General features: G+C 44.4%; 1 protein-coding gene across 2 annotated transcripts in view; it reads left to right on the top strand.

Annotated features, from left to right (window-relative positions):
• Window positions 1-24,031, top strand: part of LOC102923597 (neuronal acetylcholine receptor subunit alpha-7) — a 119,745-nt gene that overhangs the window by 34,655 nt on the left and 61,059 nt on the right. For both annotated transcript variants that reach the window (XM_076544102.1, XM_042277451.2), the window contains one exon: window positions 15,009-15,053. In XM_076544102.1, the coding sequence (XP_076400217.1) occupies window positions 15,009-15,053 (45 nt within the window). The remainder of the gene's footprint in view (window positions 1-15,008; window positions 15,054-24,031) is intronic.

Genomic DNA, 24,031 nt, shown 5'->3' with positions numbered 1-24,031 from the left:
TTTAAAATTATGTAAAGATATGTTGCATCTGTTTCACCTTGCCTACCTAAGGCACCTGATTGGTCTAAGAAGAAGCTGCATGGTCAATAGCTAGGCAGGAGAAGGATAGGCGGGGCTGCCAGGCAGAGAGGATAAATAGGGGAGATCTAGGCTCAAAAAAAGAAAGAGAAGAAGAAGAGAAGGAGGAGGAGAGAATGAGAGACACATCTGGGGCAAGAATCCAAGAAGCTGTCAATCAGACAGACATGGAGACAGCAAAAAAGTAAGAAAAGGTAAAAAGCCCCAGGGCAAGAGGTAGATAAAGAGAAACTGGTATTTAAGTTAAAAGAGCTAGCCAGAAATAGAGCTAAGCTAAGGCCAAGCATTCAAAACTAATAAGTCTCTGTGTCATGAGTTGGGAGCTGGTTGGTGACGCAAAAGAAAAAGGCTGGTACAGCCCTCAATTGAGGAATGTGTTCTGCCACCTTAGAGGCAGAGTAGTTATATAATTATCTGGACTTTGTCTGCACAGGAGATTTATCTGTTGTATCTCATGTATTCATTTATTAAATCATAGTAGGCAATGATACTGCTTTTGTAGGCTTGGTTGTAATCCATATTTATTTTGTTCAAATTGTAGCTTATGGTTATAGGTGCCTTGCGCCCCTTCCATACACTACCGTTAGTGTGATATCACTTATACTTTCTACTTACTGTTCTCATTTTCTGGCTTTGCACAATGCTCCAGGTTCATTATAGGTAATGCTTGTCAATTACTCAAATTGGCTGTCTCTTTCTATTGAAGAATGATTAAAAAACAATTAAATCCAGGTGATAGGGTGCTACTGCGATTTCACTTCTAGACTTTCTAAGCTGACAGAGAAAAGACACCAATGTGCGTAACTCCTGTATATTTATATTTGTACACATCTGTGAGTACCTCTATGTATAGCCCACATATATTTATATATGCACATAACTGAGTGATTCTATAGCTAACATCTGTGCCTTCATTACACTAATGTGTATTCACATTTCCCTTCTAATTCATTGTAACATACATTGTCCTAATTTTTTCTTACTCCAGAATTAAGATATCAGACTTGTTGCTGGAGGGCTTCTCTCCAGGTTCCCCAAGCCCCGCAGTCCCACAATGCACATATAAAATAATCATTTAGACGCTTATATCACTTATAAACTGTATGGCCGTGGCAGGCTTCTTGCTAACTGTTTTTGAGTAAGTGCCTAAGAATTCAAGTGGTGGGACATTAGGTTAGATTCCTAAGAGGTGCTCAACTGCCTTTCCAAGTGGCCGTAAGAATTTCCCCATGAAATCATAGAGGGTTTCTCTTGCTATCGTCCTGTCCTCTCAGCTTTTCCTGTTTCTCACCACTGTCCTCTCCCTGCTTGTTGTTGTTTGTTTTTGCAGAGTGTCAGGTAGCCCAGGCTGGTGTGAGCTCAAACTTGACCATGCAGTAGATGATGAATGATTCCTATCTGATTTTCTTGTCTCTACCTCCCAACTGCTCCAGGCTCACAAGCATGTGCCACCACACCTGGACTGTACCATGCTGGAGCTCCACCTCTGGACTTGGTGTGTGCCAGGATGGCTCTCTACCAACCTAGCTACATTCCTAGCCCCTCTCCACCCCCCTACCCCCCACCCCCCCACACACACTTAAGCCCTTCTGAGAGAACTGAAACTTCTTGCTGTAGCCTACCATGGTTACTGTTTATGCTGGAGCTAGAGTATGGTGACATTGTAGAGGCTAGGGCAGATGTCCTAGGTCTAATGTCAGTCTTTTCCTGGGCTCCCCTGTGAGTTGTGACCTTCACAGGTGACTCCATTGGCCTGTAGCCTTTCTCGTCATCCAGAGAGGCGGAACTGCTACAGTGTTAGGGCAGGAGTGACTGACAAGGCTCTGTCAGGAGCAGAGGCTTTCTTACGGGAACGTTCTGGCATCTGTTCCCAAAGTTTCTTTTCATTTGCTTTGAGGAGTCTTGCACATTTACCAAGACAGCATGGCCCAGTTCCTAGAGATAAAAGCAGTGAAACTGTAGGGCATCTGGTGTCTATGGTCAACCGAATCCTTACTCTTGTTCAAGTTCACACTTAGTTTACAGTGATTATCAAATTCCCATTTAAGCACTGATACAAGTTCAGGACTCTAGGCTATGCTTTAGTATTTGCTGACATCCAGATTTTTGTGTCATACTTTACCATGTAACCTTAGTGCCTCCTGTGTCTTGAGAAAAGCCATTGATTTTTCAGTCTGCTTGGTGTTTTCCTTTGAAGTATGGGAGTGATTGATGGTAAAGTCGTTGCATGCTGGAACAGAAAAGAAATGCACTTTATTAGGTTTTAATTCATTTCCTTTCCTTTTGAGGATATTGTACTTTCTTAATCTGAGGATTCATTGTCCAGTTTTGGAAATCTCTCAGCTCTTCTTCTTTGACATTTCTTCTGCTTTTTTTGTGGATGTGTATTGAATCTTTTCAGTCTGTCTTTTAAAGCATGTTTTCCATCTCATTCTCAGCAAGTCATTATATCACATTTATCTTCTACGTACTGATTATCTTTTCTGTCTTTTCTAATGTGTTTTCCAGTCTATCTGTTATTAGGGTTTCTGTTGGTGTGATAAAACACCATGACCAAAAGCAACTTGGGGAGGAGAGGGTTTAATTCAGTTTATAGTTCTCAGGTCATACTCCATCACTGATGGAAGTCAGGGTGGGAGCTCGAGGCAGGAGCTGAAGCAGAGGCCATGGGGGAATGCTGCTTCCTGACTTGCTCAGCCTACTTTCTTATAGCACCCAGAACCACCTGCCCAGTGGTGGCACTGTGACCTGGGCACTCCCACGTCAATCATTAACCAAGCAAATGCACAAAAGACTCGCCCCCAGGCATAGCCTGTGGAGGAAATTTCTCAGTTGAGATTTCTCAGATGAGTCTAGCTTGGTTCAAGTTGACAAAACTGACCAGCACAAGCACTGAGTTTTTATTTTAGTTACTAAATTTCTCATGTTGGAAAACATTTTTTTTCAAGTATGCCCTTTCCTTCACACATTTTATTCTTTTATATTTTTATATCACAAAGCATTTAATTGTATTAATTGTGCTTATTCAGCGGTACCCTCTCCTACTTCTCTAGTCTAAATTTGTGGAGGTGTATTCCACTGATTTGACATTCTTTCCGTTAATTGCAAAGGACATTTCCTATCATTATGATATGCTTGTCTTAATTTTTTTTGGAATTATTTTAATCACTTAGTCAAATACAATTTTTCACCTAATATATTTTTTATTTCGAACTCAAGGATATTTTATTTATGTTTCTAAGCATCATTAATTTTTGTTTCGTCTTCTGTTTGGTCATTTGTTTATTCTGTTGATTCTTCATAGCTTTAGTAGTCTAGAGCTACCTGCATGCTTCTTCTATGGCTGGTAGAGTTCTCAGCACTAAGGACTGGTTAAGTTTGAACTCTCTGACCAAAGGGAGACCATATTCTTAGGAGGATGATAGTCCATCCTGTTTGTTGCTTTGTGTCCAGGCTGAAACTGACAAAATTCATTTTTGTTCTCCCAGTGGGTTCTTCTAGAACCCTGAGGAGGATGCACGTGGAGGGGAGGTTTGGTAAGAGGACACGTGTGGAGGGGAGGTTTGGTAAGAGGACACGTGTGGAGGGGAGGTTTGGTAAGAGGACACGTGTGGAGGGGAGGTTTGGTAGAAGAGGACACGTGTGGAGGGGAGGTTTGGTAGAAGAGGACACATGTGGAGGGGAGGTTTGGTAAGAGGACACATGTGGAGGGGAGGTTTGGTAAGAGGACACATGTGGAGGGGAGGTTTGGTAAGAGGACACGTGTGGAGGGGAGGTTTGGTAAGAGGACACATGTGGAGGGGAGGTTTGGTAAGAGGACACGTGTGGAGGGGAGGTTTGGTAGAAGAGGACACATGTGGAGGGGAGGTTTGGTAAGAGGACACATGTGGAGGGGAGGTTTAGTAAGAGGACACATGTGGAGGGGAGGTTTGGTAAGAGGACACGTGTGGAGGGGAGGTTTGGTAGAAGAGGACACATGTGGAGGGGAGGTTTGGTAGAAGAGGACACGTGTGGAGGGGAGGTTTGGTAGAAGAGGACACGTGTGGAGGGGAGGTTTGGTAGAAGAGGACACATGTGGAGGGGAGGTTTGGTAGAAGAAGACGCATGTGGAGGGGAGGTTTGGTAGAAGAAGACGCATGTGGAGGGGAGGTTTGGTAAGAGGACACATGTGGAGGGGAGGTTTGGTAAGAGGACACGTGTGGAGTGGGTTTGGTAGAAGAGTCTTGTTCTTTTTATCATGTAGGCACCTCCAGGTTCACCCTGGTGTTGCATGGCTCTCCTGCCTCTGTAGCTCATTATAGTATCAGTTCACACACTTGTCAAACTCTTTTAAAGAAGCAGTTCAGACAGGAAACCATTGGAGAGAGCCCTTACACACTGTGATAGAGATGCTGAATGCAGTTCTTCACAGGTGATGGCTCTGGCATGGGGGGAAGGACTCAGTTCTCTTTAAGGGGCTGGCCACTGGGAGTTTGGCCATGCTCCAGCGAGTACATGAGCAGCACGAATTGGACTTGGTGTATTTTTTTTTTTCTTTTGGGAGAGAGCATAAGGGTGGGAGGGTGGACCTAGGAGGAGTGAGAAGCAAGTATGATTGAGGTACATTGTATGAAATTCCTAAATAATCAATAAAAACATTATGTTGAAAAAATATTCTCTTTAAGTTTGTTGTTGCGATTTCTTTTTCTTTCTGGTGAGCTTAGATTTACTTTCAGACAGTCATTTTCCTTTATCTCCTGTGAAGATTCTGTGGAGCAGGCCTGCTGGTACTCAGCTTATGGAGCCCGCTGTTTTGCTGGACTCTGAGCAGATGCTCTATTTACCATCTTGGAACATTCCACTCCCCTCCAGGTGCTCTGCTCTCTGAGCCAACCCAGAGTGTCTTCTTGGTTTCATTTCTGTCTCAGGCTTCTTGCCTAATTGACTTAATCTCCATTTTCCATCTACACAAATTGTGATTACCTCATGCCAGTAACTCAATTTTTTTAGCTGTCTGTTTTGCCCCTTTTTTCTGTTTCTAACTTATTAACTATGTGATAGTGTTATTTGGGCTCTCAGATTATTTATTTAGGTCTGCAGATTTCCTTCTCTTTTCTTTCCATTATCTTGTTATCTCGATTTTAAAATCATATTTAATCCAAGACTTTATTGAATTTATAATAAGAACTGAGAAGTGTGCTTGAGCTTCTTGCTTGGACCTTTTCTAGGCTGTTTATTTTCTTGACTTTGTTTATTAGCTATGGGTAGCTGACTGTTTGCCTTCCTTTTCATTTTGAGGTTAAACCCTTTCCAAGGATTGTTTATTTATTTCTTCACTTCTTCAGTCATAATCATACCATGTTTATGAATGTGAACATAGTTTGTCGCTTGTTTTGATTTTTATTTTCTCATGTCTTATCCTTGTTCATAATTTTATTTTTGATGCTATAATAGCCATGAATTCTTTTTCTGGTCATTCTTTTTCTTATTTGTGCCTTTATTAAACCAATGAATATATATTATTTGTAGAAATATTAAACATCAAATGATAAAAAGCAGGTGAAGTTGCTGCTTCTCAATCTTGCTTCTAGGGGAAGGGACATAGGAAGAGGTCGGGCAGTGGCTACTGAGGTGGAATCAGATGATCTGATGTGGCATTGTGCATCATTGTGCATCTGGCTGGCTCTAGATAGAGCACTGTGCATTGCAGAAAGCCACAAGTAAAGCATTTGCATGGTTTCACTAAGAACTCATAAAAGCTTGAGGCAATGGGCATGTTTAATGTGGCTTAAACATTACGTGATGTATACATATATAATGAAGAGAAACAGCACAGGCGCTCCATACTTTATGTGTGATTTTATGATGTGTTTTAATGTATCAATTAAAAATAAATGTAAGCCTCATTTCATAGTGTCCCATGTAATCCCAGCTACTCAAGGAAACAGGCAATAGGACCATAAGTTCAAGACCTGCCTAGGCTAAGGAGTGAGGGTATAACCAGTGGCTTAGGAAGACTTGTGTTGTAGAATATTATTTTCAGGTGTGTTACTTTCCTTTATATTGCATTTGCAATATAACTCTGTGAAGCTGTGTTACTGAGCCTGTGTAAAACATCTGATGGTCTAATAAAGAACTGAACTGCCAATGGCGAGGCAGGAGAAAGGATAGGCAGGCCTGGCAGGCAGAGAGAATATATAGAAGGAAAATCAAGGAACGGGAGGAAAGAGATAGAGGGGTGAAAGGAAGGAACAAGAAAAGGAGGAGGATATCAGGGACCAGTCACCCAGCTACACAGCCAGCCACAGAGTAAGAGTAAGATTTACAGAAGTAAGAGAATGAGAAAAGCCCAGAGGCAAAAGGTAGACGGGATAATTTAAGGAAAGCTGGTAAGAAACTAAGCCAAGCTAAGACTGGACATTTATAATTAAGAATAAGCCTCTGTGATTTATTTGGGAGCTGGGTGGCAGGCCCCACGAAAGAACAAAAAGAAACAACAACAGACTTGAGCTCAAAACAAAATTTAAATCAAAGGGCTTTTCTAACACTTGGTGTTAGAACATCTGTTAATGTGAGGGAGCCCTGGGTTCAACCCCAGTACCGCTTAGTAAATAAGTATAATGTTCGAAAGATACTGAGCAAATGGATAAAGAAATTCTGTTCCTAACTTCTGTTCACACACTTCATTCTTTTCCCATTTATTTTTTTGTCTGTTGGGATTCCTTCCTCTGCGATGTCAGATCTTTGATGGATTACATGAGAGTGAGCTGGGAAAAGCCACAGGCCTCATACTGATGCTGTCTGAATCTCTGTTATCTGAGGCTTCCAGTGCAGGCACAAGGGTCCTCCGACTCACTTGCAGGTCTTTGCTTTCCACTTGTGACGCGTGTTTGTTGGGAACAGTGCAGAGATGCCCAGTGCTGGTTCAGGAGGGAGGATTTTTTAAGCATAGAGGTATACAAACCCTTGCTCCCTCTTCAGAATGTCTGAGCTGAATTTCCCTTTCTAACTTCTCCCTCCTGTTCATCCCCACTGCCCCTGCTTTGATAACTCTAAGGCTTCTTTCTGTTGGGTTCTGCTTCCACAGTCTACCTGCCAGGGTTCACTTCATGTGGGAGAATGGAAACGCCTTCTCTTAATGAAGGGAGCCTGTGAATGCAGGTGGAAATGCACCCTTGGATTCATTGGACTCAAGGGCATCTTTGGACATGCAGGCAGCGAGTGGGAGCACTTTCTTGGCTGTGTGTCTTGTTCCCTTTCAGTACTGTGAGTGAGATTCACAGTGGGGGAAATGACAGTCCACTGTCATTGCCTGGCTCAAGGACCTAAGCTCAGGAGACACCTGCCTCTGCATATTTGCAGTTATCCGCCTTGAAGGAGTCAGCCTGATTGGCTTGGTTTCCAGTTTGCTTTTCTGTTTTTCTGGGGTGGATGATGTCAGCAAGGAATTGAACACTGACCAGTAGGGAATAGTTAAAAAAAAAAAAAAATCTCTGTTATATTCTGCTTTGATTTTTAAAAATCCCTTAAGCCTTTTCTTCTGCATCACTCCTAAAAACAGTGCTCTTGAGCAATGCACAATTGGCTCTGGTAGTTAAAAATAGAATCAAAGAATTCAGAATCGCTCAAGAAGCTGTTGTTGCAGTAGTTTCTCAACGGCTGCAGTCTGCCTCAGTGGGGACTGTGTTCTGAGTTAAAGACTTCAGGGTAATGAGTACTTTTACTTCTCAGGATGTAACCACACTGTCAGAAATTTGTACATGTATGTCCTGTTTCCACTGGGGAAGATCTTTCGTGAAGCTCTCCCCCTGAATAAAGAGCCAGTAGGCAAGACTCAGACATTCCACTACACTCATTGGGGGGGAAAAGACATCTGTGGATGCATGTGTCACAGAGTAACTGTCAACCAGTTCTGTGAATGAAATGGGACCACTAGGCACTTAGTTTCTAGGCCTTGTCTTTAGCAAGAGTAAAAACAACTCCAAACACAGGCCCCTGCATGTAGAGGAAGTGCTCCCAATTTGGCCACTTCTAAGTGTTTGAGCTCCATTGTGCTAGCCGTGGTCCCGCTGGTCACTGAACTGTGGTGAACCACTTTGTGGCTTTGTGTTATAGATACTTTGGGTGACTTACTGAATTCTTACATTGTCACTGCTGGGGTTGCAGATAAGGAAATAGTCATAACAGAGTTCGGCAGCCTCTGGCGCCTGCACAGGCAATAAGTGGAAGAGACCGGTCAGCGTGTGATAGCCAGACTTTTCCCATCATTCTTGGGCAAGACCTTGAACAGTCTAGACTGAGACTAAGGAAGGAGCTGTCTCTGTGCCCAGAAGGGTCTGGGCCTCTGAGGTGAGAACCAGAGGGTGTTGGGAATGCCAAACCTGTTGCAGTGGACATCAGTCTTTGATGCTTAAAGACCCCTTTATTCTCTTAAAGGTTTTAAGGATCCCAGGTTTTATGTGTATATGTTAAAGCTTTCAGTATTTACAAGGTTGAAAAATTTTAAATATATATATATATGCAAAAAGTATATAAAGTCTATTCATTTATAATGATAACCCTATTAGGTTAAATATTATTTCCAGAAAAAAACTACTGTACTTTTTCAAAATGTAACACTTTGAGTGAGATGAGTTATTGTTTTATAGTTTTGCAAACCTTTCTCTAGCAGTTTGTTTAGTAGGTGACTCTTATGTATGTCTGCATTCAGCCTCAGGCCAATCACCTACCTGTAGCATGTAGCCTCAGTAGAACGCCGTCCATTGCTCACAAGCAAAGGGGAAAGAAGGAAGTAACATCATGATTAACCTCACAGAGCCTCTAGAGCAGTAGTTCTCAATCATCCTAATGCTGCCACCCTAATACAGTTCCTCATGTTATGGTAACCTCCATGCATAAAAATATTTTTGTTGCTACTTTATAACTACAGTTTTGCTACAGTTATGAATCTTATTGTAAATATTGTTGTAGATAGAAGTTTGGTAAGGGGGGTCACGACCCACAGGTTGGAACTATTGCTCTAAAGGCATCCCAGATTGCTCTCTGAGATCTTCTGTCTGGAACATATATCAAGTGTCAAGAGAAAGCATTTTTTTTTTTGTTATCATAATCAACATGTTCACTGTGACAACATGGGGTCAGGAAGATATTTTAGTTCAGAACACCTAGCTCTGGTCAAAGAGAGAGACGAGTTGCATCTCAGCTTAAGTTTCTTTAGACAGTGTTATCAAAGCACCAGATGTTATCAGAACAGTGGAAGGCAACCTTGGTGTGTTGGAGCCAAGGGGCCCTGGAAAGACATGACACCTGAGAATTTATTGGGGGGCAGTGGCACAGAGTGCACTCCTGAAGATAAGAGCTGAGGAGAGGAGGAATAAGAGAGGAAGAGAAAGGAAGAGGAGATGGAAATGGAACAGGGGAAGAGAGGAGATGCAGATGCAGCCTCCTGGGAAGAGAGAGAAGAAGGGGAGAGGGAGTTTGCCTTTAATAAGGGCATTTAGTGCATGCAGATAGAGACTACACATCCACGCAGTGCATGTGCACTGTGGCCGTAGGACCTGGGCTATCTAGGTATTTGCCTGAGTGTTAGCAAGTGCATCCTGTCAGGTCTCCAAGGGCTGAACCAGGTAATGCCTAAATGCTAACAGACAGGGTCTTAAATCTGTAGGCTAAGCTGCTCTCAAACTCTTGATCCTTTGTGTCAGCCTACACAGTGATGGGATTAGTAGTGTGTGCAGCTCATCCTCTGCCTTTATCTGTGTGATCCTAGGCCAGAGGTTTGCTGATAGTTCCACAGTTGACACGTGTGTGCATTCTCTTCACTTGATCATAGGGTGGTATGAGCTCATAGAAAAGCATTCAAAACAAACGGGCATAGGAAATGAAATTTGGGAGCCCACCTATGCATTATAAGTTACTTAAAATGATAACTAGCTTTATTGGATCGTCACAGCTAAAACATGGTTGAAAATAGTTAAAATAAGTCATGTTTGTTATAAACGATAAGAGTGTTAACCAAATGTGAATTTATATCTTTTCTGAAACAAGGATTTAGACAGGGTTGATATATGGCTTTTCTCCGAGTTTTGTAAAATACTGTTGAGTATCATCTCCCCTTAACTTCCAGAAGAGTGATGGCTGAAGAAATGGGATACTGCACAGTAGGCATCATCAGAACAGTTACAATCTACATCAGGTGCACCATAATTTAAGATTGATTTTTTTAAAAATGTGTCACACAAATCAAAGGATGCTCTCCACTGATGTGCTCAGGTTAAAATAGAATTATGGGGGGGGGGCAAGTCAGCTGACAATGGGGAGCTCATGCTGGGCTGGGATCCTTCATCTCGTATTTCACAGGAGAGCTCAATCAGGTGACAGCTTTGCAGTCTCTCAGGCTAGGTGGCACTGCTCCTCACCAGCTTCAGGAGGCCTTTGTGGTCGCTGTTACTGTTACTGGTGGGAGCTGAGATAGACTGTGCCCCTCTGTGTTGCTGAGCCTCTCATGGCAGTAAGAGCCAGATGGCAGCTTGAAGAAACCCATCCGTGAATCTGAAGCCCTCACCAGCTGCACCAGATCCACCACTCCAGTATATTGACCTCACACATCCAAACTGGAAACTGAGAAACAGTACTTGCTGTATTGTTTGTCAGCTTCATGGCTTATGTTTTCTTTTCTTTCCTTCCTTCCTTCCTTCCTTCCTTCCTTCCTTCCTTCCTTCCTTCCTTCCTTCCTTCCTTCCTTCCTTCCTTCCTTTGTTTTTGTTTTTGAGATAAGGTTTCTTTCTTTGTGTAACAGTCCTGGCGTCCTGGAACACACTTTTGTAGATCAGGCTGGCCTCGAACTCACAGAGATCTGCCTGCCTCTGCTTCCCAAGTACTCAACTAGGCTTATGATTTTTTCAAAGCCCATATTTCGGTGTTCAGCAGTGTTGTTGCTTCTGAACTTTTATTTTGTTTTATATTATGTTTTGCTTTGTTTATTTTTGAGGCAGAGTCTTATGTAAATCAGGCTGGCCTCGAACTTGCTACATAGCTGAATATCATCTTGAGCTCCTGAAATCTGCTTCCACAATTGTAATCCCAAGTTCTGGGATTACAATTAAGTGTTACCACAGCCAGCTGGTGTATAGTGTTTGTTATAACAGACCTAGACCCGGAGCCTGTGTTGCTTGTGGGGTACCCATGGCATGCTATTTTCAGAGTTCTACACCCTCCCTTAACCAGGGAAGTAGCATTCTTCTCCCCTGAAAGAATCGCAGTGTGTGGACAAGGTGGTGTCCAAGCTGTGAGGGAAGTAAACTGGCTGCTGCACCCACTGATGATGGGTGTTTAAATGAGTTCATATGCTGCATGGTAAGCTGGTGGGTTGGTGTCTCTGGAGGATACTTATGTGGAAGAGAAGGCATGCGGAACTGGCTCTCATCCCAATGTAGGTCTTGGCAATGTGAATGGCATCCATGTGGGCATTGTCCTGCCTGAACATCCTTCTGCTGGAGACCAGAGTGACATGGAGTGCCATATGCAGAGTCTCAAAACACTGAAGCTTGGTCTCCTCTTCCCTGTGGCAAACATGGAAATGTGCAGCCATGAGGCCAGGAAGCAAATTCAGGACTGGTGGTGTACCTGGGGCCCGCTGTGCACAAGGCTGTGTCAGGAAGCAGGGTAGGAGGGCTAGCCTTGAGTGGAACTGGGGAACAGTGGCCTGGGCTGAGGGATGGAGACACTACTTCGGGCCCAATTTCCGAGCAGCTTTTCAGGGACAGGAGATGGGTTTGCCTGTAAGCAGCTCATGGTCTTGCAGAGTTCTACAGGCTCACTTATGGCACCTTCCACAAGACCTCTGTGAGGTTGGGGTTAGGTTAGCTCAGAACCCTACTTTCCAGGAGTCTGAGGTCTGCCGATGTTGTACATCGTGTACTATGAGGTGAGGAAAGCGTGGACACAGGATCGTCTGTCTGGTACCTTGGCAGGCAGGACTGTCAGCAGGGCTCAAAGAACAAAAGGTTATGGCTGGGGTCTACATGGTAGACATGAGGGGACCCAGATACTGTGTTGTTGAGAGATCCTAGCATGTCAAAGCAGAGGCAATGAGTCGTAACCATTTGCACAGGTGTGCCATTCTTACACATGGGACCCTACTCCCACCTCAGGAGCAATGATAACTGACCACTGTGCACTTCAGTCCAGTGTGCTGATTGTAGTGGGAGTACTCCACCAATATTTGCTGAAAGAGTACGAACTTGGCTGGACCATAACTTGTAGAAAAGCCTTGAGTGATGCACTATGGACTTGTGTTTTGACCCTCTGAGGAGGGAGGTGAACATCTTTGTAGTCAGAAGCCCCCGCGCCTGCTCCCCCCGCGCCCCCCCTCCCCCGGTGGAAGCAAACTGACAGGTGATATATGTGTGGGTGTGCACCTGTGTGCCTGTATGGGAAGGAGCTGGATACTGTGTTGGGAAGGAAAGGGAGACCTTCTCACCTGACCACAGGTGACAGGAGAAGAGGAGATCCAAATGGAGAGTGGCAGCAGCCTGCCTGGTCCCAGACTTCCTTTGCAGTCTGGTGTGGACCTGGCATTGCTGTGCTGCCAGGTGGTGGCTGGCTGCTGCTTGTTGATTACAGTTTGAAGCGCTGTGCTTTGGTCCCATGCTGCTACGCGGCAAGGAAATCCAGTGTCATTCTAATGAGGTTTCTGTCCAGACTTTGGAAAGAAGAAAGGCTTTTAATTAGATTGGTAGTAATTGAGCTCCCAAACCACAGAAGCCTCTCTCAGGAGAGGCAGGCACAAACGCAATTAAAGGAAGAAAAGGGACCTGAATGGAACTCTTGCTAACTCTAAGTCCATTAGTAACAACAGCTGCCTAATAACTTGAGGCAACAGATACACATCCTGAAGAACTTAGCAGTGCTTCCCGGTAATGTTGGGATTGATCAGGAATGGGAATACTACCACAATTAAAGTGTATGTAACTCTGCCGGGGAAACATTTGCTCAGCATAGAACATGGGACATGTTAACCTGCAAATGTTTACCACCAAACATTGCAGCACATTTTAGTTTAGAAAAGTAGATGTATTTCTTGCTTTGATCAAACTGCATTTCTTTTGGACTCATCCTGGCTTGGGATCCTCTGGTGCTTCATCCCATGCCCTTCCACAGACAACCCAGTCTTCTCTCTCATAGTTGCTCATCACATCTTCATAGGTGCCCAGTGGATGAACATCTAAGCACAGGAACATCTATGAATCAGAAGTCTTGCTAATTCTTTATATGTGGGCTACATTTCCACTAGTGGCAGCGTTCAGTTCTCATGTGCATTCCTGGCCGCTGACTGCACCCTGGGATGTGGCCTGTGCTTTTTGCCAGGGGTCAGTTCTTGGTGAGTCTTTGTCAGTGAACCAAGCCAGGCAGCTACTGATACAAGAGTTAAAGGGTCCACTTCTTGGCAGGTCTTCATGAATACTTTCCCTGGAGGGTATTGGTTGTTAACTTTCCAAGTCCTTTAGGTTATAATTGAGAATTTCAAACTGACTGACAGCATTCTCAGTATAACTTGTGTCCTTGCACATTTTAATGGGATTTCCCCCCCCCCCCTTATGTTAAGGATGCTTAACATGCTTGTTTGCATGTATGTATATGCATCACTTGTGTGCCAGGTGGCCAGGGAGGGAAGAAGAGGGCATTGGCTCTCATGGAGCAGGAGTTACAGTTGTAAGTTGCCTTGCAGCTGCTGGGAATGAAACCAGAGTCCTTTGGAAGAGCTGCCAGTGCTCTTAACCACTGAGTGATCATCTTTCCAGTTCCCCCTTGCACTAGTATTTTGCTGACACAGCTGGGTGTGGCCAGCTATGAAAAAGGACTGGCCAGTTGGAAGGATTCTATGAGACTCCTTTAGATTGTGCGCTAGTCAGCTTTCTGGCACCAGAATAAACACCTGAAATAGTGAACTTACAAAAAGAAAAAGGGTTGGCTCCCAGTTTTTGAGGTCCCAGTCGGTAAGAAGTTGGTCCCATTGCTTTTGGCTTGTAGTGAGGCAGCACGTCATGGTGGAAGCCTGTGGTAGAGGAAAACTGCTCACTCATGGCCAGGAAGGCAAAGGGAAGAGGAAGAAGGACTGGCATCTTAGTGCATCTGGAAAGTGCATGTTCCCCTTCACCTGAGAACCTCCCTTTTGACCCCTCTTCTAAAGGCTCTACCATTTCCCAGTAATGCCAAGATGGAGATGGTGCCTTTAGCATTTCAGGGGAGACTTAAGACCCAAGACCCAAATCTAGGAGTTGCTCAGTGTCTGAACCAAACCATGATAGTTGTACTCTCCCAAATACCTGGGGTCGGGGTGGGTACGTGGACTTGATTCTCATCTGGATTCTGTTTTGGAAATGGAGAAATGGACTTTGAAATCAGAAAGATAGAAGTGTGTTGAGCCTACTTATAAGGTTGCCCTACCTTCCTGGTCCTTTATTTACTCACCTTGCTTATATTTACATTAGAGGCTTCAAGAGTCTAACATGTTGCCTGCTGGATAGACAAAGAGGAAAGCCCAGAGCCATGAAGAGATAAAGCAGACTGATGGCCCATTCAGATCCTTCATATTAGGCGGGGGCTCCCTGCGATCATGACTCTTCCTGGGGGAGTGTAAAAAGATAAATTGCCAAGGACTTAGCTGGCATCATTTCTGATGGTGGGATGGCCTGATTTTAATTTTCTTCTTTATATTTTGCTGTCCTTTGTAAGTGCTCTGTAATAAATGTGTATTACTTCAGAATAAATAGAAAAGCTTGACTCTGGGGAAATGCTGCTGGCATAGATTTGGAAGTGCCTGGTGCATTCTAATTCCACACACAGCACTGATCCCCAATGTCAGATTTGTACATGAATCATTGTTCATGGCTCCTTTTGTGAAGCACATAAGCCATATTTATGTCACTCTTTTCTTTTTACTCTTTAAGGATGAGAAGAACCAAGTTTTAACCACCAACATTTGGCTGCAAATGGTAAGTTCAGGCAGAGGCAGCCCTTGCCATGGGCCTGCCTGTTCCTGCCCCATGTACATGTGCTCAGATTGCATGGAAAGAAGTTCTGAAGAGAGTTGAGGCTGGTGCTTGACCCCACCCCCACCCTCCAGCCAACTGAGAGTGCTGGAGGACTGCATGCAGATTGTCCTGTCTGATGGGATGAGACCAAGGATGTAAGACTGGCAACAGCAGGACTCTGTGCTTGCTTGTATTCTACTGCTGGATGTTTCTAGGGCATTCCAAAACATCCCATGCCAGAGATAAATAATCAGATGCGGGGCCACGCCTAGAGACTGATGGCCTGTGTTGTAGCTGCTCCCTAGCTCATAAGCGCCTCTCCCATTGTCTGAATTCTCCAGAGCTGCATGTTTGAAGAAGGCTGAGGGATCCTTAGCCGGGGTGTTCACACTCCATGCTCTAGAGTCCTCTTGAAAGGATACAGAGAATCGAATACAGTGATTTGGAAGTCCACAGTCAGAAAATACTCTGAAGCACAAAACATTTTGATTGCCAAAGTGACACTCAGGATGTTTCAGATTCTGAAGCTTTGGGATTTTCAGATTGAGTATGCTCATCTAGCAAAATCTATGCAAACTGCTCCAAAATCCCCAATCTCCCGAGCCCCCAAACACCTCGGTGCTAGCATTTTAGATAAAGGATATTCAACTTGTATTTTATGCTTGAATTTTTAATTTGACATGCATATTTCTAATCTAAATTATTTAACTGTAAAATTTAAGTTCCATCAAAGTGTAAATATTGGAATCTGAGTTTAAGAGTGTCGGCCTCTATTTTAGGTGGAATCTTCATGCCACTGTGATTCTGTGCACATGTAATTCTTATAAACACAGCTCCCCGTCTCTCGTATATTTTACACGGTCTCCTTTCCTCTTTATATCTTCATTTCTTGCTTCTCTTCCCCCTCTTTCTTTTCCTATCTTCCTCCTTCTCTTTTAGCTTCTTTCTTTTCACTTTGTTTTTTCTCTTTTCTTTCTTTTTAAGACCTGGCCTTGCTATGTGGTTCAGGCTGGCTTTGAACTCCCAGTCCTCCTGCTTTACCATCTCAGGCTCTGGGAATGCAGGCAAGCATCACCATGCCTGTTTGTACACTTGCATTTCTAGTGCTTCTTTTTAATTAGAATTTTGTCCCATTGCACAATTTTATATTTGAAACTCCTTCATTAAATACTCTACTTGGATTTCTCTCACATGTAAATATTTATGTAGCATCATTCCTGTAGGCCATAATACATTAAAAAAAGTTCTTCTGAATTGATTTAAGGATGCTACTATTGGTATATAATTCACCAGCGTGAGATGGATTACAAAGTTCAGATTGGAAATTCTTGTTTGTCAAACATGACACTTGGTTTTAAATTGACTTATACATCCACAGGTGACCAATTTCTTTTATTTCTAGAAATGGGTGACCAATGAAGTTGCGGCCCTTGGTTCTATCACTGCCTTATTACAGATGAAGGGACCTGCAGAGTTGGAAATGATCAGTCTTTGTGCAGCCATGTTTCTTAGTTCCTTGAACTTACCAGGTTATTTGCCAAGAATAATGTTGTATTCTACTGATAATTAACATGCACCAGTGCTGTGGGTTGGCCCCATGCATGATTCTTGAGTCAGTTGAATAAAAGTAGGAATTGGGGTAAGTTGAGGGAAGCCTGTCTTTCCTTTTTTTAAAAAAAAATTTTTTTAATTTATTTTATATACCAACCACAGTTTCCCTTCCTTCATCTCATCCAATTCCTTCCCCCAACCTCCTTTTTACCCCCACCTCCCATCCACTCCTCAGAAAGGGTAAGGCCTCCCATGGGAGTCAACAAAGCATGGCACATGAAGTTGAGGCAGGACCAAGCTCCTCCCCCAGGCATCAAGGCTGAACAAGGCATCCCTTCATACGGAATAGGTTCCAAAAAGCCGGCTCATGCTCCAGGGACAGTTCTTGGTCCCACTACTAGGGGCCACAAACAAACCAAGCTAAACAACTATCACCCACATACAGAGGGTTTAGGTCAGTCCCATCCAGGCTCCCTAGCTGTCAGTCTAGAGACCGTGATCTCCCACGACCTGGGTCACCTGTCTCTGTGGGTTTCCCTGTTATGAGCTTGACCCACCCCATCCCCCTTGGTCATGTGATTTCTCCTCCTTCTCTTCAGCATGACTCCCAGAGCTCGGCCCAGTGCTTGAGCTTGTCTTTCTTGTAGTATAGCGGCAGGAGAAGTAACAGTGGAACAGAGGTGGCCCTTGGCAGGTGAGGTTTCTAAGGAATCCATGTGTAGTTGAGAGGTTAAAACGGGTGCTGGAGGTGCACTCAGCTCCAGAAGAGCCTTCTCACTGAGGGCTCTCACTATCTAGTAATAGTGTGGAGCTTTGGAGACAGTCCCCTGCAGGCGTTAAAACAACCACATGCCCAGGGGTGCCCCTCTCCTGGCCTCCTTTGTGTATGCCGGGATACATGATGTCTGGGAATGCCAGCTGCATCCTCCAGGGTTCTCATCCCTCCCCTCTTCGCAGTCATCTTACTCTGGCCAAATGGCAGCACATCCTCTCAGGCCAGGGATCCCAGTATCACCCTGAGCCTTTCGTGTTGAAAAACTTCTGGTAGCTCAACTTTCAAAACATCCTGCATCTAACCGTCGTCCACCAGCTCATGGCTTCCCCCGTTGTGGCTGCCTTTCTCGCCTCCATCAGTGTAGTCTTACAGCCAGCCAGCCAGCCTATTCATCCCTACTTCTCCCCTAGTTGTGTCTGTTCTCAGCACGGAAGCCAGAGTGACCTAAATGGAAATGAATGCCTCCAGACCCAGATCCTGCCCCTTCCGAGGCTCTGGGCTGCTTGGATGAGCTCAGCTGAAGCCCGGTGAGGTTACCTTCCTGGCTTGTATCTTCTCTTACATTGCTTCCGAGCTCTTCTTCCTTCATCTGTTCCCACTGTCTTGATGTCATCCACACCTGTTGCTCACAAATGACCTTCTGGGATTTTGCATGCACGGCTCTCCCTACCTAGAAAGCCAGTTGCTGGGTTCCCTTGCTCTCTTTTGTTGTCTTCCCAAACACCACCTCTTGAGATGCTTCTTATCAGGCTATATTCAGTCTATGATGTTTATCACCCCTCCCCCACCTCTTTTCACTGTTGTGAACAGAAGAGCATGGTAGACAGATGTTCTGCTACTGAGCTGTATTGCAGCCCCCAATTTATTCTCTTTGCTGCTCCTTTCCTCTAATAAACTTCTTCCCCTCTGACATGTCTGGTACCCACTTGTCCATTTGCTCCTTGCATTCAGGTCTCTCCCTTGCCGCTGACTAGCAACTCTCATGTGCTAAGGTTGAGCCCCACTGTATGTTCCTCCAGATCCTAGCTCACTGCCTTGACTGGCAATAGTCATTGAATAACCTTTGTTGAAGGAATGAACAAACCCAAAATTCTACATTAACCTGGGCAGGGGGACTAAGTTGATTCAAAATAAAGTCAACTCCTCTTACATCACAATGGGATGCTGTGTGTTAGTTAAGTTCTGGCAACTCTTGAAGTTGATGGCTGTTTCCCTGGGACCTGTGAGGAACAAAACAGCTGTTGACACCTTCCTTCCTTCCTTCCTTCCTTCCTTCCTTCCTTCCTTCCTTCCTTCCTTCCTTCCTTCCTTCCTTCCTTCCTTCCTTTCTCCCTCCCTCCCTCCCTCCCTCCCTCCCTCCCTCCCTCCCTCCCTCCCTCCCTCCCTCCCTCCCTCCCTTCCTTCCTTCCTTCCTTCCTCCCTTCCTTCCTTCCTTCCTAACCCATCCTACCCATCCTCCCCCCCACATATCTTTCAACATATCTTTCTCTGTGGCCATGGTTGGCTAGGTGCCTGCTGTGTAGCTAAGGGTGGCATTGAACTTGAGGTTATTCTCCTGTTTTAATTCCTCAAGTGCTGGAATTATACCCCACCATGCCATTCTACAGAGAGAAAGATGTGCCATGGACAGATGGACAGTTATCTGTACCTATGCCCACCTCCCTGGCCCTCAAAACTTCATTGCTTTCCAGTAATGTCTCAGACATGGCATGTGATTTTAAAGTGAGCTGGTTTCCAGGAAAATTACAGCAGGACTATTACAGTACTGAGCTCAGATATTCCATAAATAAACACCTGCTCTCTGAAGGCTATCACTAGAGAACTTCAGATTTCTTTGAAGCACAGCTTAGTTCTAATTAAGAGCTGCATTTGCAGAAATGTATAGAGTTTCACTTTTAAAATCCCATTTATCTATTGAACTCACCACTGGGAGTGCCTACTCTGTGGAAGGCATTGACCACAGCCACGGGAGAGCACTTAGAAATGTATTAGCCACATTTCCTCTTTCAGCCATTTATAATCAGGCTGTGTAATTAACTCATTTAAAGAAAAGGTTAAGCACTGGGGGATGATAAATGTTTGAAGAGATGGGATGCTAATTACCCTGGTTTGATCATTGTACATTATATACATGTAGTGTGTTAGCACACTATACATATAAATAAGTGCAGTTATGTGTCGATTGATGTTTATTTAATGGTTATCATAGCAAGTCCAAATGTTTCTCCAGAATATTGTAAGAATGGGTAGGTATACAGTGGAGGTCACAGATGGGAACAGTCCTGCCTTATCAAAATGGAAGACAGAGAGGCCTAACTCTTCTAAAGGGAAGATGGGCAATGCTGGCACTACTGTGTGTCCCTGTGTCAGTGAAGCCTACCCAGGTAAGCCTCTGCTTAGGCAGCTTTGTGCCCTTAGAAGACTGGGTGATGACAGTGGTGGTGGTAGAGGGCTATGACAGTGCCTCTCCACAGCGTTTTCAAGGCTCCCCAAGAATCTCGGGTTTAAAACAAATATAAACAGTTAAGAAATGAAAACCCATGTCTCTGTACCCTTGCCTCAACCTGACATTGCTTTGATTAAGTCCTAGTTGCAGGATGGACACTGGGGCCTTGCGTGTCACCAAGGGCAGGCTTGGGAGCGTCTTTGGGACAATTGATAACAGCCATCCATTGATTCTTATTTCTGTGTTCCCTGGCCACTCACCCGCTTGGCCTGACCTACTTGGACATGTTCAAGAATGAAGCTTGATCCTGAAGGTAGCAGGCCCAGAGTTCCCAGGAGAGCTGGCAGGGCAGGAGTGAGGGCTGCTGTAGTGAGGCAGGAGACAGATGGATAGTCAGGGAATGGATTTCAGCATCGGGTTTTAGTTCCCGAAGCTTCATTTCACTGAGTTCTGTTCTGAAATCTGATCCACATAATCTTCTCTCCAGGGTGTTTCAACTCTGAAGTCAATTTTCTGCAAATTATAGATTTTTCAATCCAGTCAAAATGGCAGAGTCACTGAAGTTTTTTAAAAATGGAATTCTTCTTGACCTACCCCTTGCAGATTTTGTTATCCCTGTCCCCAGGCGTCTTTCATTTCACATGATTGCGATTATTCCAACAGCCTAAAGAGTACAGAGTCGCTGATCTGAGTCTCTGCCTAGCCTGGGAGGAAGCTGCTCGTAGATTCCTCCTGCAGAGATTTTGCTTTTGGGAGACTGTTAGACAGCTTTGATCTAATTCGTGAGGAGATATGACAGAGGGCATTTCAGCGTCTGTAGAAATGCTGGAACCTTCCAGATTCCTGCATTTGCTTTTTATAATCCTCCCCCTCTTCTCTGGAATATCAGCCATTTTGCCTTCAGATTTCCCCATCTTTCTGTACTTACTCTCTATTTTTAGACTCCTAATTCTAATTATAGTAATAATAGCCTTCACATCACAGAATATTAGATTGTAAACCATAATTAGTTCTAAACTGCTTCCCTTTTAATTTTCTGCATTTATTATCTGTGGAGCAGAAATACCACACATTGTGTTTACACATTCGCCCCGAGTGGGCTGCTCAGTGCTGGACTGCAACTGGGACAGAGTGGGTGACATTGAGCATCACAGAGACAAAAAAAAAAGTCATCAGGAAAGGGTAGAAGGGACTCATGTTCTTCCTTTGAGATCAAAATACTTCATCAGAAGAATTTTCTCTCAAATTGGGTGATGTTTTCTGACACCAATTATGTGATGTAATTTTTAATACCAAGAGCAATTCTCTAACTCAGCTGGATATCCATTTAATTCAGTTCTGACATTGTCCACCTTGAGGTAATATCTGAATCCGCAAGCTCAAGGACTGTGTCCCACGAGGCTGTTCCTACTTCAGAAACACGTTGCAAATGTGGTGCCCGGCAAACGTGGTGCCCTGTACTCATCGCACGGACTCTGACGTCAGGGTTTCTACAGCCTTGGGTTCAGTACCTTCCTAAGATGGCCAACTCTTTGAGGTACGCATTTGCTTGTGTTTGTTCCTAAGGATGAAGCTCAGAAGCTGGTGTGCAAGAGGTACTATGGCTGGTGTTGAGTTTGGTATTCCCCTGCCTCTCAGGACATGCCACACTTCTGTGCCCCTGGTGAGCACACTCACCTGAAACTTCCCTGCTGTTTGTTAGGAAGTTTGTCTCCCTCCAGCCCCAACCCCACCTCCTAATTCCGGACTGGAGGAGGAGATGGGGTTGGACATTCCCTCTCTCTGATCAAGCAGTTTGCCTTCATGGGGTCCAGCGTTCTTCCTGAGACTGTGGGGAGTTAGTTCAGACCCCAAAGCTGCTATTTTAGCATAAGCTCAGATGGACCCCTTTAGCAAAAGACATTTCTGTCACTCAGTTAGTTATAAGAGTTTGAGGCGCTCTATGCCAAGAAAACCAAGTGTGTTTTTATTTTATTGCAATGTATTTTTAAAGGAAACAAAACTATTTTATTTCTAAATATATATGTTTTTTGAGAATTTCATGCATTGGTATTGTATATTTATATCATTTCTAGTCTTTCCTCCTCTAACATCTCCTGTGTCCTCTCCCAGTCCTCTTGAAATTATTGACCTTTTTCTTATCTTTTAGTTATTACACACACACACACACACACACACACACACACTCCTACACACCCAGGGAGGTTGAGAGAGGGAGGAAGAGAGAGAACAAAGGAAACTTACTGGGTCCCTTTATTGTTGCTCATCTGTGTATGTGTGTTTAGGGCAGACCACTGGTGGTTAGAGAACCTAACATGGGGCTGACTGGCTGTCTCTCTCTCAGGCAGCATGGGGCTGCCACTTCTCTGTTCATTCGGGTTCTTACCCCAATATCTGACTCCCGACTTTTTGTTGATAAAGAATAATTAGATAAACGCTTCCCTGGGATTTCCCCCATCTGTGTTGGCATGGCAGTGAGTGGTGTAAATATTCCTGCCTCATCTTCGGTGATGTTCCCTGAGCCTTAGGGGTTGTGCTGTAGGTGTTATCATTTGGGGTTAGAAATACCAGCACCAGTTGTTCTCTCCCTTTGGGCTAGTTGTGGGTTTCTGTGATGGTCTGTGTGCTTCACAAAGAAGCTGCTTTGATGAGGGATGAGATCTATACTTATTTCTGAGGATGAGGAGAAGTGTTTAGAATGCAGTTGAAAGTATAGCAGTTTAGACAAGAGGTATTTGTAGACTTTTCTTGAGGGTCTGTGACCTCACTAGCCATGCGTTGCTGGCTGGGTTTACAGTACCAGGCATGGATTTCCTCTTCTTGAAGGGGCCTTTAGTCTAATTATAGAGCTCTTGGTTACTCTTATATCTTTAGTGTCACTGTTTTACCAATGGGGGCCATCTTGCCTTGTTGGTTATTATTGTGGTTCCCAGCCTTTATAGTGGGGCAGAACTGCTGATTGCTTTTCTTCCTTGGATGCTTGCATAGCACCTTCATAAACTATGAGAGCTAGTCTTCAAAGAGGAGGCTTCCAGGTTGACTCTAGCTTGATTCCTCTAAGTCCCATATCCAATTAAAGTGGGTGGTATCTTCAGATCTGCATTTTACATTCATGTTCTGGGAAGCAATCAAGAGCACCATCGATAATCTATATTGATTTGGGCATGTCTTGGACTCCCTTGACCAAGAACTGCAAGTGAGGGTATTTCACCTGCCTGGCTCTGCCCAGCCCTGCTTTCGTGCCATGTTTAGACACACACACATTTAAATAAAAGTTCCCTGCAAACTCAAGACGGGCTCATAGAGGGCTGAGGCGTCAGAGTTGTGTAAGGAGTTGTTGCCACAGAGGAGCATCCTGCATTACCACCTCCCCTTCCCTCTGCCACTGTACAACCCACACACTTTTCATTCTGGGCCTTGATGTCTTTGGTTCATTCATGTGGTTTCTCAGGAGCTGCCATGTTGAAAGGTTGCCAGGTGCTATCCATAGAGAAATACGCCTTGGGCTCCTATCCCCACAGGCCCAAGATCTGAGTGGCAGAAAATGCTTTGAGAACACACATCCATTCCTGCTAGAACCAGACTGCCAGGACCTCATTCCACATGTTTTTCCCTAGGAAGCCTCCCAATAGGCAGCTTAAGGTCCATTTTTCAACTCCTATGTTGTGCTAGCACGCCTCCCACATCTCCCATGCTTTTTATACCATTGTTTGTATCTCAGATATTGGAGATACTGTAGCGCTGTGTCCTGTGGTATTCTGTAAAATGAAAGCATTATTTTCTAAATCCATCATTTGTTGCTTGCCTATGAGGACCCCATGATTTTGCCTTGATGCTGTGGTCTCATTTTACCCTAGAAGATAATTCAGCCCCTACGTTCTCCCAGCACATTTCTCACAGCCCAGATCTGTTTTTGCAGCCATTCCTCCTCACTGCCCGGTAGGTCAGGTTGGTTTTGACATCGGGGAGAGTAGCATGCACAGATCATCACTTTCAGAGACTGCATCTGTTCTGTGTTGCTATGGTGGAAGGCTTGTAGTACAGAGAGAACTTTTGCAGAACCAGCCCCGAGACAGCCCAAGGATTCATTTACTTGAGGTCTGATGATACAATTGAGTCTTGACTCACTGACCAACTTAAATCCAGAGCTGTCGGAGCTTTTTTTCT

Source organism: Peromyscus maniculatus, chromosome 1, assembly GCF_049852395.1.
Source record: "Peromyscus maniculatus bairdii isolate BWxNUB_F1_BW_parent chromosome 1, HU_Pman_BW_mat_3.1, whole genome shotgun sequence".
Classification (NCBI taxonomy): domain Eukaryota; kingdom Metazoa; phylum Chordata; class Mammalia; order Rodentia; family Cricetidae; genus Peromyscus; species Peromyscus maniculatus.
The sequence above is the reverse complement of the archived record's forward strand: the minus strand, read 5'-3'. Positions and strand labels throughout refer to the sequence as shown.